This window comes from Gavialis gangeticus, unplaced genomic scaffold (assembly GCF_001723915.1).
Source record: "Gavialis gangeticus isolate Ggan-Ray unplaced genomic scaffold, GavGan_comp1, whole genome shotgun sequence".
Classification (NCBI taxonomy): Eukaryota; Metazoa; Chordata; order Crocodylia; family Gavialidae; genus Gavialis; species Gavialis gangeticus.
The window spans coordinates 24089154-24107035 of record NW_017729022.1 but is presented as its reverse complement, the minus strand read 5'-3'; the positions used below and the strand labels follow the sequence as shown (position 1 = coordinate 24107035).

Below are 17882 nucleotides of genomic sequence, written 5' to 3'. Positions count from 1 at the left end.
TCTGAAAATTGGCCCAAGGAACACCCAAAATAAATTACTGATCATTTCTACAATATTGTCCTTAATATCTCTCTGCCTCAGCTCTCTGATGAGTAAAAAAAAGGGACAGTAATTCTTTTTGTGTGTTGGCTTTGAGAAGTTTGATGAAGCTAAGCTACATTAATCATTCCCCAGCTTCCAGTTACACTGTACGTGCTATGTTATGAAATCGATGTAATGCAGGGGACTGAACCAACTTTTGCTTCCAGGGCAAGGGACAGACATCCAAAAAGCCTGAGCCTGAATTGATTCAATCTTTGCAGGTTAGTCTAACCTAGCTAGGCTGAACCGGTTTGTAACTGGACAGACATTGTCTCTGACTTGAGGAAATTCAGGCACATGCCTGCAGTGGCTCAGGCTGGGTGGCTGGCGGGGGGCATTAGAACAACTCTCTCTCCATTCCACAGCACTGAGCTGAGGGGAGATGGCCAGGCCCAGGCAGGATCTCTGATTAGGTATGTCTGCCTGCACCATCCCAGGCTTTTCCCTGCTGGCTGTTCGAGCGGGGGGGGAGTGTTGCCAGCCCCCTGCTAGGACTCTGAGGCAAGGGACTGTGTGCAGTGTATGCATCTGTTGATGATACAGAGCTTTTCAATATCCCTCTACCTGCTTCTTTATACTGTCTGTAGCAAGCTGACAAGCAAATGAGCCATCAGGGAGATGATAATGGTGTTTATCACCTCATCAGCAAAACAATAACCTCTCTCCATTAGTTCAAACTCTTCTTAAACAGCTTTTTCTGACAGCTGACCTGTTGATTAGCTCCCAGAAGCCCTAAGTGGTCACTTTCTGTCTGCCTGTCCCAGTGAAATGGGAGACAAGCACACACAGACACCTCTTGTCATTAGCTAGCATACCACATGCCTAGGATCCATGGGGCTAGGGTCTGTGCTGTGGGATGGGGGATCCCTGCGTGTCCAGCAAGCAGTGAGGGGAGGTAGCACAGGGGGAAGCCAGGCAAACCCTTCTGTACGTACAGTCTCTGCCACAGCTCCAGCCAGGGAGCAGAGGGGCCAGCCTTGCTGTGGAGCAGAGAGCCTTGCCCAGCCAGAGAGCATGCTGGGATGCTGGGGGAGTCTGGTTTATCTTAAACAGGTGAATGATCTGGGACAGACATTGCATAAATCGGTTTGAGCCAAATCAGTTAAATCTGATACTACATTCAACCAGGTTTATCTCAAACCAGTTTCAGCCATTTTCAAACTGGTTTATGCACACTGAACATCTGTTCTGTTACAAGTTTAAACCAGTTTCTGATCACTTAAACCAGTTTATGTGTAATGTCTGTCCCTAGTCCAGAGGATTGGAACTTCTCTAGACCTTATACCCTATAAGCTGGTTTTGACATACTGTGCTCATCATTGTAGTACAGACAACTCCTGCTTAGTGCTCCTAATTGGTTCCAGAAAAACTGAGCGCTAAGTGAAAGTGTTAAGCGGAACCCATTTCCCCATAGGATTTAATGTAAATAAAGATAGTTGGTTCCACACCACCCACCAACCCAGACCCTGGGCCCTGCTGGCCCGGGCCCTGCACTCCTGCTAGCCCTGGCCAGGCTGCTCCTGACAAGGCATTACACGGGCTCTGCCAGGGAAGGCATCAGCTCCTCCCAGCCTCATTGTTCCCCCGCTGCTGTGGCCCCTGACAGCCCACACCCCGCCGGCAACCTGTGCATGGCCCAAGCTGCCCCACCCAGCCCATAGGGCCTAAGTCAGGGCTCTGGTGTGGGGTAAGCAGTGGGGCCACCCACCTGCCTATGCCTCACTTTGCCCAGGGTGGTGTTCCCTCCAGGGCACCCGGCACAGGGACAAGCCACCACCACCAGATTGCTGCAGGTTCAGGAGTGGGGGAGCTCTGTGGGCTCAGCTTCCACTGGCTCAGGCCCTGCATTCCTTCCGGCCCTGGCCTTGGGCCCTGCACTCCTGTTGCCCCACTGGCCCCCCACGCTCATGCCCTCCAGCCATCCCTTCTTTCTGCTGCTGCCGCTCCTCCCCACCCACTGGCCGCTCCAGCATCACATGCTGGAGCAGACCCTGGGCCCTGCCAGCTTGGGCTCCAAACTCATGGACCCCACCCTCCCCTTCTCGCTGTTATTGCTCCTCTCCGCCTGCTCCAGCGCCACATGCTGGAGCGGAACTTGGGCTCCTACCGCCTCTCCCTGGGCTCCCGCCGGCTGCCACTCACCACTTCCCTTGCCGGCACCGCCCCTGCCACCACTGCTTCTTCCCACGCCTGCGCTGAGCATTATAGCGAAACGCGCTCAGCGCTGAGCGAAACTAGGTAGGTATTTTAAATGAGCGTTATAAAGAAACTGTGGCAAGCAAAACCGTGTTGAGGGTTGCCTGTATCTGAGAGCCTTCCCAGCAGCAAGCCAAGCAATGTACTAACATTTGCCATGTGTTTGTTCTGTTATCTTCTACTCATGGGGAGAAGTGTGTGTGCAGCAGAAAGTTTGGATTTTGATTTTTGCATAATTACACATGCATGCATGTACACACGCATGTGCACTCACACGCATGCACTCACATACACACACACCCCTATATATTTGTTAAAGTAGGTAAGATCAAAAATATGCTCTGAACTTGGAGCAGAAGTCCGTGTGATTGTGGTGGTTCTTAGTTTGTGCTGGGTCTTAATTCATGAAGTTTTTTTGGAGTTCATTCCACAGTCTTGGCAGGCTCTGAAGAAACCTGTCTCGTATCCTTGAGTCTGCACTACAACTGGGTGTCCTGCTGTGGGTGAATGACTACTGGCAGGGGTCCCTGCAGCATATAAGCGAAGGCAGCAGGAGGAGAATCACAAAGAGAGAAAATCTTTTTTTTTGCCCGGGCTGTCCTTTACTGCACAATGTCTCAAATTTCATTCTGAAAGAGGAAGGGAAAGGCAAACGAGTGTATCTTTTTCTTTCTAGTTCCTCAACAACCTCCCTTATCCCCACCAAATGCTTCTCTGTGACGCCCATCCAGTGTCCTGGTTTTTCACTTTGATCAGCTTTCAGGAGAGCAATGGTGTAAGATGGAGGGCTGAAATTGCCTCCTCCAGCTCCACCATTCATCGTGTAAATTTTCTGCAATATAATTCCCTTGCGTTCAAAGGAGATTTGCAATACCTAGAAAAATTACTATGCAACTGAAGTTAGAGTTGTTATATATTGACAGGGCACTTGGCTTTGGAACAGTCACAGCTGGGAAAGTAGAGTAAGATGTGAGCTCCCGTTCTTTTTTTCCCCCCTGAGTATGTTAATACTGCTGCTTCTCTCTCTTAGTGGTGACTGAGATGCAAAAAAGTTCCTGGCAGGTTCAGAAACTGAGCTGGGAACAAATAGCATCCCTCCTCTTTTTCAGGCTAAAGCTTACATTAGTGTGAGGCTTGAGAAGCTGTTGTTTTCACACATAAGTAGCAAAAAACAGACAAATTGCCCCTTGTTTTGTGTAAGGTAATAAGAGTTATTCTGAGGATCATTTGCCATATATGGTATATATGGATTTGCAGCTTTGGAGTGAAGAGCGTATCTTAGTGTGCTCTTACAGCTGTTAGAAACCATTCACTTTGCAGTGGAGTATGAAGATAGATCAAAAGTAATAAATTTCCACTGGATTCTAATCTGCAAATAGTACAATGAAACAAGCTAGGAAATATTCACCCTCCCTAGGAAAACTTTTGTAAGGAAAGTGGTCTTTTGGGCAGTGGGTTGGTAGTGGGATGCTGATGGTAGTGAATTAGCCACAGCAAATGTCTCCGCAGAACTAAGCCTAAAATGAAGTAAGAGGAATTTCCCTTCTTCTCATCGCCTATCCTCTTTCATTACTAGCTCCTTTATGCTTCCACTCAGATTTAAGTGCAGCAGCTATGGGGTTTTTTTATTTTGCTTTTTGAAGTGCACATCCAGTCTTTAATGTGGATGGTGGTGCTGAAAATCATGATTATGTTTATGTAAATACCAGTTGCTTTTCCTTGCAGGGTTTCTTAGAACTTAGCATATGTTGACTAATGAAGCTCACAACTGATACAATTTGATACATTGTTTTAGGGCCCCCCCCTTCAGAATTAGACATATTAAGCAAGGGGCAAACACTGAGCCTTGGTTTCAGCAACTTGGGGAATGCCATTTCGCTAAAGGAGTAGCAGGAGCAAGAGAACCTGGATAGACAGAAGAATGAACTTCTTTCCTGTGGGAGGTGTTGCATGATAACTGCACACACAGGTAGTGTGGCTTGTCAACTGGTTGAAGGGAATGCTCAGTATGGGAGAAGAGAGGAATATTCAAGGGAAGGAATGCATTGCTCTCTGAGAAGAACTGGTTCTGTGTAGAACTGGATTATAGCATGATTTGATCTTTTGAGCTGTTGATTTAAGGATTACGAGTCTGTAGAGGCAGAATCACAAAGTTTGAGGGACTGGTTAAAAAAACTCTCAGTTAATTTTGCTTTGATCACACTTTAGGAATTAGGATCTTTTATAGCTCAAAGCATTTTTACTGGTTTTGATTAAAGAACCATGCACTATAACAACAGCTGAAAAGCCAGAGCAAGCATTCGTCTCTAAGGTGAATGGGATATGGAACTTGTGGGTGCCACCAGGTAATAGGAAGACTGCACTTTCTGGGAGACTCTGTGGTATCTATTTACTACACTAAACATACTAACAATCAAAATACAATGAGGTATCCAAGTATCAGACAAAAGAGTATTGTGTATGTTTCAGTGGATGCTGCGCCTATCCTTTAAATTAAATTACAGTATAACCTCATCAATCCGGATATCAAATATCTGGAATGCTTAAAAATCCAGAACTTTTTAAAACTACGCTAGATTGGGGAGTAGCAGTGGCCAGCCCCAGAGCAGTGGAGGGGGAAGCTTGCATACGGCAGCTGCCACTGCCATCCACCACCCCACGCTGTGGCTCCTCATGGGGCTGCTGCTCTGGATTCATGAGTTTATACTGTATTACCGAAAAAAGACAGAGCTCCTAGCTGCCTCCCCCTCCCTTCCATGTACAGCAGTCAAAAGCTGCGGAGCACATGCAACTAGGAGTAGGGGTTGGAATTTGTGAAGGGATGCTGTTCTCATACTGTTTCAGCTCTGGCCAGATGAAGCCTGAAGGTATTTATGAGGACTGGACTTCCTGTTTCTACTTTCATACTTGTTTGCTATGCATTTATTTTGGGATGAGCGTGAGTTATTTTATGTAAGCCTGTTTGCCTGTTCTTATTGGAGCAGTATATCAAGAACAAGAGTCCTTTTGCTTGCGACCCAAAGTTGACAAATGAAAAGGTGGCCTGCTATTTAACTGAAGAAACATTAACCAAGCAAGGTTGTTATTAGCATGCAGAAAGTAATTTGACTGCCTCTGGGAGGTTTTAATCAAGCCTTGTGTACTGATTGAGATGCACTGCTCAAAAGTGGGAAAACTGATTAACAAATAAAAAAAACTAGAGTGTTTTTCATGCAAACATTCATCAGTGTATCTTATGTAATTACATAGCCAATAAATCAACATAGTGTGTAAGTGCTTCAGTCATGGTGTAAATATCTTAATGACTGGAACATCTTTACACATGAATAATTTATATCTATATGATTCATTTTTCATATCCCTACTTTACTTCTGCATGATAAACTAATCCTTCTCTGTCAGGGGATATGCACTTGATTATCACTTTCTGATTTCTCTTTCTTGTGCTTATTTTTCTCAGTTAGACACACTCCATTTCATCTCTTCTGCTTTCTCTAATGTTGTTATCTTATTTATTCACCTTGTCTGCCTTAGTTTGCCTTCCCAGTGCATCTTAACAGACATCTGGGAAATAATGCCAAGGCATAAGCTAATCTTGCCTTTAACAAGTAACTTTGCAAGCACTGGGGCCCTACCTTGAAAAACTGACTCAGTCTCATCAGATATTATTAACGTCTTGTTGTCCCCTCTGCTGTTGAGGGGGAACTATTCATTATGGAAAGTACTTGTTAGGTGGCCCAGTGCTCAGTGGAAGTTCATTACTTGCAGCACTTCTTTTGGTGCAGCCTTTCACAACAATATTATGAAAATTGCTTGGTTCTGCACATAGTGTTATGAGATACTGATGCTCAAAAAGCATTTTTGTAGCTCCAAAAATCAGTGGGAAGAAAAGCAACAAAGAAAAAAATGTGCTATGAGCACAGGAGTGGGCCTAAACTCCAGTTCCACTTCTACGGGGAATGTTTTGTTTGACTTTCAGCTAGTCACACAAAACAGAATTTTCAAAAGTATGCTTTTGGAGGCAAAAGAGGACAGCTCTATGCCCTGAACAGGGGCATGACAGCCACCAAGTGCGGTGGTGACTATTTTTGTACCCTGCCATCTCCCCAAAAGCAGTGCCAGGGCTTCTGCCCCACTTGTCTCCCTCACTTCCTCTTTCCCCCATCCTTCCCTGATTATGCTACTGCATTTCAGTGCTTAAATTTTTGGGAGTTCAACTTGGGGCCCTTTTGGTCTGGTTTGCAAAGGAACTAAGTGTCCTTTATTTCCACTGATTTCAGTAGTGGCTTTGGATGTTCAACACCTGTACAAAATCCCCTCCTCTCCCCCCCACCCCTCCAAGACTCACCTGGGCAGCAGCTTGAGGCTCCAAAATTGGTGAGTGCTTCTGAAAACATTCTTCTCTCCCAGTTCTCTATCTCTGATCAAAATAATACTGAAGCATTTCCCAGGGGCTTATTGAGGAATAATTAGATAATGCTGATTATCCACCTAGCACCTTTTACTTCCCTTTGCTTCCTTTCTTTTCTATATACCTTATATCTCTGCATATTCTCCTTATAAGGCACACCACACCTGTGTGCGCACTAGTCTACAACCTTAATATTTTGGGTTCTATTGGTTATCCATGTTCATTTTACCCACTCTTGATACTTTGGTACAGTAGTACTGTACTCCATTTCACATTCTTCCTCTTCTCTGGCATAATTCCAACTTCTGTCATACTCTGTGCATTATGTGTTGTAAATTATTTAAAATTAAATAGAACATCCCATTGCTTCCTTTTCCACACTTATTTTAAAGCCCACATAATGAGCTCCACTCATTTCAGTCCCAGCTACTTGTGTGAAGGGCAGTCATATCTAAAGATTCAGTTGCCTTCCCCTTGCTCTGTGAGCCATGGCCCCTCCTGCACAGTGGAACTTCCATTGATTTTACTCTAGTTCTGGTTTTCTACTTTCTTCACTGACTTGATGTTGTGAGACCAAGGTTAAGACCACTCCTTCTGTCCTAGTTCTTGTTATGGCTTCGAAATGCACCTTCACATAATCGAATTTCCTGCCACTTACCTCATTTGCTGATTCATAAATAATGATTGTCAGGAATTCCCTAGTAGTTTAGTTTTCACCCTATGGTCACATGCTTTGTTTTGATACTTAGAAAGCAGCCTGTTTTCCCCCTTGTTCTGACTAACAAGCTTCTGTCTTGGGCTTAATTAGCAATTCAACACCAATAAGAATGAGTCACCAATAAGAACTCTTTGCCACTTTCTTTCTGCTTTGTTTAGTGCTTTCTACCTGCTATTTGAGTTGAGTTACTGTCTTTGAAATGTGGGACAGTTCTTCCCCTATGTCACGTACAGGGTATTTATTATACGTATACCCCGGAGTGGCTCCCTATGCATTTCTTTTCTTTGAATACATTTATCTTAGTATTTCTAGCTGTCACACTCCCTTTCTGTTCTCCCTTTTCTGCACAACTGTACTTTCTATCCTCTCTCCCTGCAGGGTCCCTGATAGTTCCTTTCTCCATCTGATTTTCCTTTACCGTCTTTATTTTGCTACTTCAGCTGCTGGTTAAGGCCCTCCCCTTCTCCACAAAAGATGGAACTAGCGTTCACATTTATGCACTTTTAATCTATTCACTTCATACAGATGTGCTGTTCCCACTCAGATACAGGAGCATTTCACATTTTTCTCAGCATTAGTCCTTCAGAACTAATTAATCCATGTCCCAGCTGAATTTTGACTTTGTGTGCTCATTGAGCCATGTTGCTAGTGCACCTCAGATGTGCACCTTGCATGCATGCTGAATTCTCAGCAATAGCTTTGCCCAGCACAAGCTTCCAAACACCCACAACAATCACATTTACACAGCTACACTTACTTTCTTTCATTCCACATCCAAAGCATAGGCATACCCACTGATTCCATAAACCTACATATGGCTCCTTCTGGAACTCATTTGCTGTCTAAAGAAATAATAGCATCTGTGGAGATTTTATGTGGAAAGAATATGAATTGGTATAATACTGAAGGGGTTTTTTTGTCTAATTTTAACAGATTCAGTAGCAACAGCATCTGGACCATTGCTAGTTGAAGTTGCCAAAACTCCTGGCACTGCTCTTGGGGTTGCATTAACTACCTCGATGTGCTGCAACAAACAGGTCATTGTCATAGACAAAATCAAATCTGCAAGTATCGCAGACAGGTGAGTGCTATGGGACAGCCTGCATTGCAGGTTCATGCATCCGTGTTTATCTTTATTTCTGGTTTTTTGTTTGTTTTGTTTTGATTGTTTGTTTAAAAAAAAAACGTTCCTTGATATTTTAGATAAGTTTGCCTAAGGAAGTTGCTCTAAAGGCAATTAAAGCTTAAAATTAACCCATCTTGGCAGACAGTTGCCTGTTTTAGGGATTTCATGACACCATTTACTTTTGCTCATTCCCACCTCCCTTAATTACAGAAAAACAACCCAACCCCAATGCACTATAGGTCATGCCATAAATGAAACACTGTTCTCTGGCATGTCTCAGGCTGTTTGTATATGCTGTGACATGCGAAAAATGTAGAGGTTTGCTTAGCTGTTTTAAATGTAATGCTCCAGCTGTGATTAACATTAAAAATAAATATCTTGCTGGAATTCTTAAAGTCAGTCCCACAGTGTGGAACAGCTGTCAAAGTAAGTAAATTTTGAGGCTTGCAACCTTGAAGTGTTCTTTTAGGATGCATCATTCATTCTCATGGCACGGTGAAATGGAACTCCACATACCTGGATTTCTTTCCTATTAATATTTTAGAATACCACTGAGGTATTAGAAGGACTGGCTTCCTTATTTTGCAGTATTAGATGGGGCAAATCACCTTTTCAGCTTCATTTGAAAAAACCCACCATATGGAGATAAGGTTATATTTACATTGGAGAAAAAATTGTTAGCTGTTTTCCCCCAGAGACTCTAATCTCTATATGGAAGCTGTTGGATCTTCAAAAAAAAATCCCTAAATGCTGTTTCAGCAGCAGATTTCTCCTGCATGTCCCCAGTCATCCTTCCTTGTAATTTCTCTCCAGCAATGGTGCTGTTGGTGGCACCCACTTGTAGCAGTGAGTCTACAGCTCCACTGTGGGCTTTACCCTACAGTAGAACCTTTGAGAGTGACGGCCATTGATCCAGGGGCGCTCTCCAGTTCAGTGGTGCAGGATGCTTTAATTTTCTCCCTCTGTTTTTTTCCCATTCCACAGGGGGTAACCAATTAAAGGAGCTGTCCACTTGACTGGTACGTCGGGATGCTGACTGCTGTGTTTGCATTTCTCAACTCATCCAGTAGCCAGTCTCTTGAGTGCAGCAAGATTTAGCAGCTAGCCCCTAACCTCCCCGCCCCCTCACCCCACTCCTCGAGTCACCATGCTAGCCCTGGTTTCCTTATTTGTTTGACTACTGCATAATTTCATCCTCATTTACAGCTTTTGTACTAATACATGTTTGAATATGAATAACTCAAAAAATGATGAACTGGGTGCTTGTGTGAGGAATATGGGCAAGTTAGCTAAATCTCTTTAAGCTCTTGTCATTTTATTCTGCTGCCATTCACACATATATTAATAGTCAGCTACCCCATTCCAGTTCTGTGAGTGGTGTCTTGGCATATACTGCATTTACTGACTTGTATTTAAGATTTGTACTAATAGACTTAAAGTTTAAACAGTGACAGTTCCTATGGATATACGAATTCTTCTCTTAAAAAAACCAAAAAACTCATAGTTGTCATGAGCAGTTTGAAGGCAGTAAATCTTATATTCCCAATAAGGAGCATACTTCATCATGCTGAGTTTTTCTCTATTTCCACAGATGTGGTGCATTGCATGTAGGAGACCATATTCTGTCCATCGATGGCACCAGCATGGAGTACTGTACATTGGCAGAAGCAACACAGTTCTTGGCTAATGCAGCAGATAATGTCAAACTTGAGATTCTCCCTCACCATCAAACTCGACTGGCACTAAAAGGGCCAGAACATGGTAAGGGGATGTGTAGTCCTGGGTTCTGCCTCTAATCTTACTTAATCCTTTTCACATCATCTACCATTGCTGAGGTACCTAGAAAATGAATGTCAAACCAATTATGTACATACTATTATTTTCCAGTTGCCCAGATTGTGTTCCTGAAAATTTCTTCTGCAAACTGTGCGCTGTGTTTTGTTTTGTTTTATTTTACCACAGATTACCCTCAAAGAGCCTTAAAGATGAGGGGGTAAATACTTCTCATTTAAAAACATAAAGAGATTTGGGGTTTATACTTTTGTAGGCAGATGAAAAAAAATCAAGTTAGGTATTTATAAATTTAGTGAATTCAGAAAAAAACCCTACCATTACCAGTTTTTGGCAGCATATTCACTTGGAAAGGTGTTCTGAATGACTATAGATTCAGCTACTTTCTGTGAGCTCAGATAAGTTCTTGACACTTCTTTTCCAAGTACTCAAAAATACCCAAAAGAAAACAAAAATCCAATTTCCCTTATTGATAAAGTTCTCCTTGCCTGCTATATTTCTCAAAGGCACTTATCAGGTTACTTCACTACTCATTTTAGATGTTTATCAACAGTAGTTTTTGTTGATGTACAATTTCCTCAAAGTCCCTGCCATTTTCTAGTTTACTGCTTCTTGATATTACAAATGTTATGCCAGAGTTTAAGGAAAAGTACTCCTTTTCCACGTCTAATGAAAATACATTTCTGATCCCAGAATAAAACAGAGAACATTTATATATTACAAGGAGACCAAATTAAAAACAAAAAGTTTTATACAAGGTAGCCAAACTCACTTCTTTGTCTTCTGCTGCTCCATAAATTTTAGTATAGCAGTAAAATGCTCTAAGATGGAATAGCTCAAATTATTAATGAATTTACCAAAGCCATATATTATACATTTTTTACAGAAGTCTCACAGAATCTAGGCTGTCTTTCTGCAATCCAAGCAAACTTAATTTATATCACTAGTAACATTCAACCTCATAAGGAATTATTATACCTACCCACAGTACAACCAGAGAGAGAGGGAGAAATCAAAGGCTGCCAGATAATTTCTTGCTGGAAACAGCCTTTTTAATTAATTAAGGCTCATAGCAGCCTTAATATGAGGAAAATCCACTGCCCATATTATCCTTATCAGATGTTAATTTTTATACCACAGTTAAAGCTCAGAAATCACACAGTCTGGGTAGGGCATCAAAAGAAGAATCAATTTAATTTGATTTGTGTTAAATCTGATTCATTAAAATATATTGCCTTGCTCAGGTTGTTACGAGTGTTTCTGGGATTTTCTTGGTCACGTCATCCTCCTTGCTATATTTGTTTTTTTCATAAAGCACTTTGAGGTTACTTCTATTAGATGTAGATCAGTGAGCTGTTCAGGCATCAGGCTGTTGTACTGTGAAGAGAAGCTAAATGGTTCTAGCCTGACTCTGGAACTGAATGTCCTAATTTCAGTACAAGTTAACCTCACATGGCTTATACAATATTGTTGGAAAAACACATTTTAATTTAATTTTCCAAGTCAAATATGTTCCTTTCCTTTTCCATTGCCTCATCTACCCTTTGAGTAGCGGCACTTCCCACTATGTGGGCAAACCCTACTTAGACATAAAAGCTTTGGTGTATTTAGCCAGTTATAAGATTAGGAATTCTGGAACAAAAAGTAGAGAAAAATTATAACTTTTTTTCTGGCCATAGCAGAGTTCATGTGCTGAATGTAACAGTGTTTGACAATACAGCCAAATCCCTGCCCTGGTTGGTTAATACAACAGTGCAGCCAGGGGGAAATACAGGTCCTACCCTGCAGTATTCCATCTTGTTCAGAGTGTACAGGCCACTTTGTGCAGAGTAGTTCATCTCTATTCTAAAAATGAGGTATCTTTAATCTGCTCTACTGAGCTTTTGGCCTGTTGGCCAACACATCCTCCTTACATCCGCCTTTAATACAAGTGTTGGCCACCCTGCCTCATTAAGATGCATCCCAGACTCGTTCTTATGAGAAGAACTCAAACATGGCCTTAACTTTTATCAAGGAAGAAATAATTCCTCTGAGAATTTCACTGCACAACAATAAATAGTGACATTGGATTTTTGCTGTGATTTGATTAATCAGACCCTAAGATAGGATTTTTCTGCTGATGGCTGAGAGAAGTAGTTTATTCCCCAGGACAATATAATGCCAGTGATGGATGCTGGCAAAATGAAAATGTCAAAGCAATAAATTGAGATGACTGACGTGTAAATCACTTCATTGTGGGAACAGTGATTTATGGTCCCTTTTTTAATATATATGAGTACAACTAATGCAGGTGGAGACTTGCAAAGCTTTAATTAGTGATCATCTATTATATATCTTGATAATGTTTTCTTAAGTATTTTTCTAAAGAAAGTTTTAATTAAAGCTGGTAAGGTCAGAGGGAGATGAGAAACACTACTCTCTCTTTTTAAAAAAAAAGCCATTAGAAGTATTATTTTTGAGATGAAGAAAAGTTTGCATCCCTGACTGCCAGTGAAGGGACAGAGCCTGCTTGCTTGTTTGCTTATTTATGTATATGTTTGTTTGTTTATTTATCTTTCAAAGTGCTTTCATTTTTGTTGCTTTTTATTTATGCAATTCAGTTACCTCTCCCTCTTCTCTGGTCCTTTTTGTTTTCTGATTTCCTGTCATCCCTTCATGCGGGCAGTGAAGGTTCAAAGGAGCAACAGGCAACTTGCGTGGAATTCCTGTGCCAGCAACCACAGCAGCCTCCTCACCTATCACCATTATAACACCTACCACCCTGACCATTGCAGGATGCCAGCCTTGAAATGCCAGAAAACTCCTCCTCAAAAAGGCCTTCGTAATGTTCCACACTTTTTCCTCCCGACATTTTTCTTTCCTTCCTCCTCCTCCTCCTTTTTTCCCTCCTTTCCCTCTCAAACTTTTTTCATTTCAGGCACTAAAATCTTTCAATTTTATGGTGTTACTTTTTTTCATAACATGCCCTGCCAAGGTCTTTCTGACATCTCAGGCCTCTTTTTTTTCTCTGCAATCAGCAGCCTTTGTAGATGGAGAAAAGCTTTAAAATTTCCAGGTACCCAATTTTTCAGCAATATGACTAGGTCATTAGCTTTGAATACAAAGAATGGCCTGCAAAATTGATATCAGAAATCACCTAGCAAGAAGGCATGACTGGAGTCAATGTGTCCAGGCATATTGATTTACATTGCTTCATGGTTGTGTATCTAAAATACTTATTTTATGTACTTTGCTTAAAGTAAGAGAGAAACTGTTTAACTTTATGTTTGTATCTATAGTGTGTCTGCTACTCTCTAGGTACTTTCATATCTTACAGGGCATTGAAATTCTGGTTGTGATTTTATCTAGGGTCACTCACTAAGTTTGAGAGATGTTTTTTGTTACTAAATACACACAAATCATTTTTGTGTGCCATACACCTTGTCTGATTCATTAGTGAGTTACAGGCATGTACTACACTAGTCCCTGAGATAGAGTACGATGTGCCAAGTATTCCATTTCTTACAGCAGCTTTGGTGTCTTCATCCTTCTCTCCTACCTCCATGAGCGCATACAGCCTGAGTTCCCTGAACATGGGAACCTTACCTCGCAGCCTCTACTCCACCAGCCCACGCGGAACAATGATGAGGCGGAGAATGAAAAAAAAGGACTTCAAAAGCTCGTGTAGGTGATAACAGCATGTATTTGAAATGTGTGAGAAATAGGGGTTGGGGAAACAAAATCAGAGCTCAGGCATAAAGTAACTATAGTAAAGAAAAGTAGTCAGAGAAGGACCATTGTTTCTGTGTTAGACCTGGGAAACAGGAGACAACAGTGTACATAGTGCACTGTGGCCAAGAGTAGCATGAGTTGAATACATCTAGCTTGAATAACAACTATATAGGTGTATATATAGCTAGTATACATTGCTATATTAATAATGGATATATTGTTACCTATATGTACTATGTAATAATATTATTAGCATATACTTTGCCTCAACAAATACTGGATGGGTTTGCAGTTCCAGTAATGAAAGTGATATTAAAATTCTTTTTTGCCTTTTCCTTCTGCCCATTTTCCCTTGGGACTAGAATTCATAGTTAAACATTCAAAAATAGACTCTTGGTAGATTCAGCTTTCCACTCTTGTTACCACAGCATCGTAGCTAGTTTAACTATAGAACATACATTTAAAGACATATGCATGTTTTGGTGGATTGTGGGAAGTAGAAGATAATAGTGAGGACTGTTTTATCAGATTGCAGTAATACAGTTCCAAAGTTGAAGTTTTGATGAAGATAATTTTCTGTAAAAGTAACAGTATAGTTTGCTATATTGGATGTTTGCATTGATTAAGTTGTGCACCTATTTGATCTTCACAGCTACAGTTTTTATTACGGGTTTTATTTTTTTTTATCAGTGTCTGGTTCAGGAATGTGTTTATTTTCTTGAAGGGGAGAGACAGATTGTGCAAAACCAAATTAGCCTTTAGCTTGGAGATCACAGCTTTCACCAAAGATATGAGAGAGACAGGTTTAAGTCCCTGCTCTCCATGAGTTGGAATGGAGACTTACACAAGGGTTTCCCATGCCCCATGCAGGTGTCCAAACACCTGAACTATTACTTGTTCTGGGGTGAAGGTTCTCAGTTTTTTTCTGTTGGGGTTGTTTCACTTTGTATGGAATTTTAAGTATACACCAGGGCAGAGAAAAGACTATGTGACTAGTGTTTAGGACACTTACTTGTGATATGGGAGACTTTGGTTCAAGTGTTTGCCCTGAAATCTCCTGCAGGGATTTAGACCTGGGTCTCTCTCTGATACTGAGCTATTGAGTAGTCTGGGTGTGGTCGGGAACACACTCGGTCTCTCACTCTCATTTTTCATGACAGTCATTTAAGAAGGTCTTAATTTCATACCAGCAAGAGACATGCCAAATGCTGAAATCATTATTTGTTTTGTAAAACAAAATTCCTTTTTTCCAGTTAGCCCAATAAATAGTTTTACACTTGAATGAACCACAGAAAACCTACATGCACATATCAGTAATAGTATGGGACTCCTTTGGAATGCAACTCAATGCTTTTAAAATCAATAAATCATTCTTGATTCCAGGATTTTGTTTATTGCTATTCACAGAATTTTAAAAGGCATCATACGTGACCCCATTGGTCAATGACAAACAAAACTCAGGAGGGTAGGGCATGTTTCCAATAGGCAAGACACACCCTGGCTAGGATTCCTTAATCTCTTCCTATCGTGTCAGTTATTTGAACACAATTATCTCTTTTTTTTCCCTTTGATAAAAAGTATCTCAGGGACACAGGTCATAATAGAACAGCTTCCAAAATTCCTGTGTTTTAAAACTGTCAGGATAGAATTACCTGGATGCTCTTGCCATGGCTAAAATTTAAAAAAATAAGGTAGACAGGTATATAATTCACCTTGTGGTGCTTACACATCCCCCAAGTCCTCAAGTTGATAAGTTTAATTAACTTATTTTTTTTCATTTTTTAGTTTATAAGACTGTATCTAAAACCAAAAGAATTACAAGAATCATTATAAAAATGTAGGTTCTGGAATAAATATGCAGAAAATCATCCAACTTCATCAGAATAAAGTCTTTCCCAGGAGCTCGCCTAGCTGACCCATCTACCCCTCATTTCTTTCAGGAAAAGTCTAAGGAAGCAGACTTTGCGAAGTTGCATGGAATTTCAAGAATATAATAGTGACATTTAGTATTGTCTAATGCATTTGTGAGTTTCATTTAGAACAATAACATTATTGCTAAGTTTTGTGTTTTTATATACTTCCCTTTTTAATATATGATTGTATTTGTAGAAAAAAATAGAAAACTTGTTTCACAAAAAAAATACATTTGTCATTGACTTAAATAGAGCTCTGCACAAACATAGGATTGGCCCAGCTGGCACTCTAATGAAATCATAGAAACATAGTGGTGGAGGCAACCTTAGGTGCATCTCTACATGCCCCTGACTGTACATTGGTAGTGCACAGTCCTGGCGGCACACGCTTATTTTTGGATGCTACGTTGCCATAGGGATGAGCTATGGTGGCGTAGCTGATCACTGTGGCGATGCAGTGTCGGCATCATGGTTTGTGCCCACCAATGCTACGTCACCGTAGCAACAAGCTACATCAACATAGCATTACATGCAGACACTCCCCTTTAGTATCAAGTTATCCAAGCTCAGGGTCAGTGGTTTTGGAACTGTTGGACAAAGATAAACTTTTACTGTTTTCTCTAACAAACAAGTTTATCTAGGGAGTAAAAACTGTGGACTTCTACCACAGCACATGTCATCACCTTTAAGCAAACACTTACTATTGCCCCCCAGTTTCTTGCCAAGGTAAATCAGCTTTGATTTTTGTGGGGAAGAGCCCCATGTGAAACTAAGGGGGATTTTTTCTTTACTTGTCCTTTAGGAGTGCAAATCTTTTTAGGTAGCTGTACTCTTAGGCCTTGTACAGATATCCAGTTTCTCCTGGAAGAGTTGCTACTCTCCCAGGAGAAACCATGAGTGTGCGGTTGTTCAGGCTTTTTTTCCTAGAGTAAAAATGGCCATGCCAGGAGAAAAATAACCTGGGAACAGCCAGTGTTAAATCACTCCTGGGAGAATTTCTCTAGGGAGAGTGAATATCTGTACATACTGTGGCTTCTCTCAGAAGAGAACTTGATCCTCCAGCACCTCCGCTCCCCACTTCTCTCAGGGAGACAGTATAATACTCGTGCCCCTCACAATCCCCACATTGTGCTGCAGGGAAACACAAGCTGACCTCGGGCAGTCTGGGTTGGCCAGTCAGGGTTGCCCTATGCACTTCCGCTATCTTGTCACCAGGCTAAGGGAGCCTGCAGAGCACACTGAGATTTGTGCACAGGGGCCTACTTTGGCTGCACAGTGTCAGCACTGTATGCTTTCCGCTTTCCAGGGCCTCAGTATTCAAATGTCTGTAGACATGGCTCTGGGTAAGTTTCTCTACCAGGAGACCAAACCAGGGATAATTCTCCCAGATTATTTGAATGTGTGTACACAACCTTAAATAGATATATTTTTTATCTGATCAACCATTTAATGCAGTACCTGTATTGACCTGCTAATGCATTCTGTTGCATCATTTGAAAAACTGTCAATCCCTAATAAGGCATTGCTGAAATTAGACATTTAAAAGTATGTATGCTCTCTTGCACGTGCATGTATATGTCCACACATGGAAAAATAGTGGGATTATTACATAAATACTGCTTTGGAAAGCAGTAACAGTAAATGCTGCCTATAGCAAAATAGTTCTTTAGATTCTGCTATATTGTAAAGCAAAGGTCTGTCTGTTCAGTTGAAGAAACTTTTATTACCTAAGGCAATTTTATTACTGCTATAGACCCTGGTGACAGTCATGACTCATTTTAGTATGTTTTTAAGAATTGTTTTTAATGCATATAAGTCTTTCCATGAAATTCACCTGAGTGCAAAGGACCAATATAAGGCCCATAAAATAGCCACTTATGTGGTTCATGGATTTTGTACTGGTCCTTTGCATAAGAGAGAATGTCATTCTTCAAT

The 17882-nt window shown here is 41.3% G+C and overlaps 1 protein-coding gene across 9 annotated transcripts in view; it reads left to right on the top strand.

The window, feature by feature from the left end:
- The window catches only part of GRIP1 (glutamate receptor interacting protein 1), a 493469-nt gene that overhangs the window by 401095 nt on the left and 74492 nt on the right, over positions 1–17882 (top strand). For 4 of the 9 annotated variants that reach the window (XM_019514681.1, XM_019514680.1, XM_019514683.1 and 1 more), the window contains 4 exons: positions 8340–8487; positions 10124–10293; positions 12989–13144; positions 13831–13986. In XM_019514681.1, coding sequence (XP_019370226.1) covers positions 8340–8487; positions 10124–10293; positions 12989–13144; positions 13831–13986 — 630 coding nt within the window. The remainder of the gene's footprint in view (positions 1–8339; positions 8488–10123; positions 10294–12988; positions 13145–13830; positions 13987–17882) is intronic. The other 5 variants (XM_019514688.1, XM_019514685.1, XM_019514687.1 and 2 more) reach the window with 3 other exon arrangements.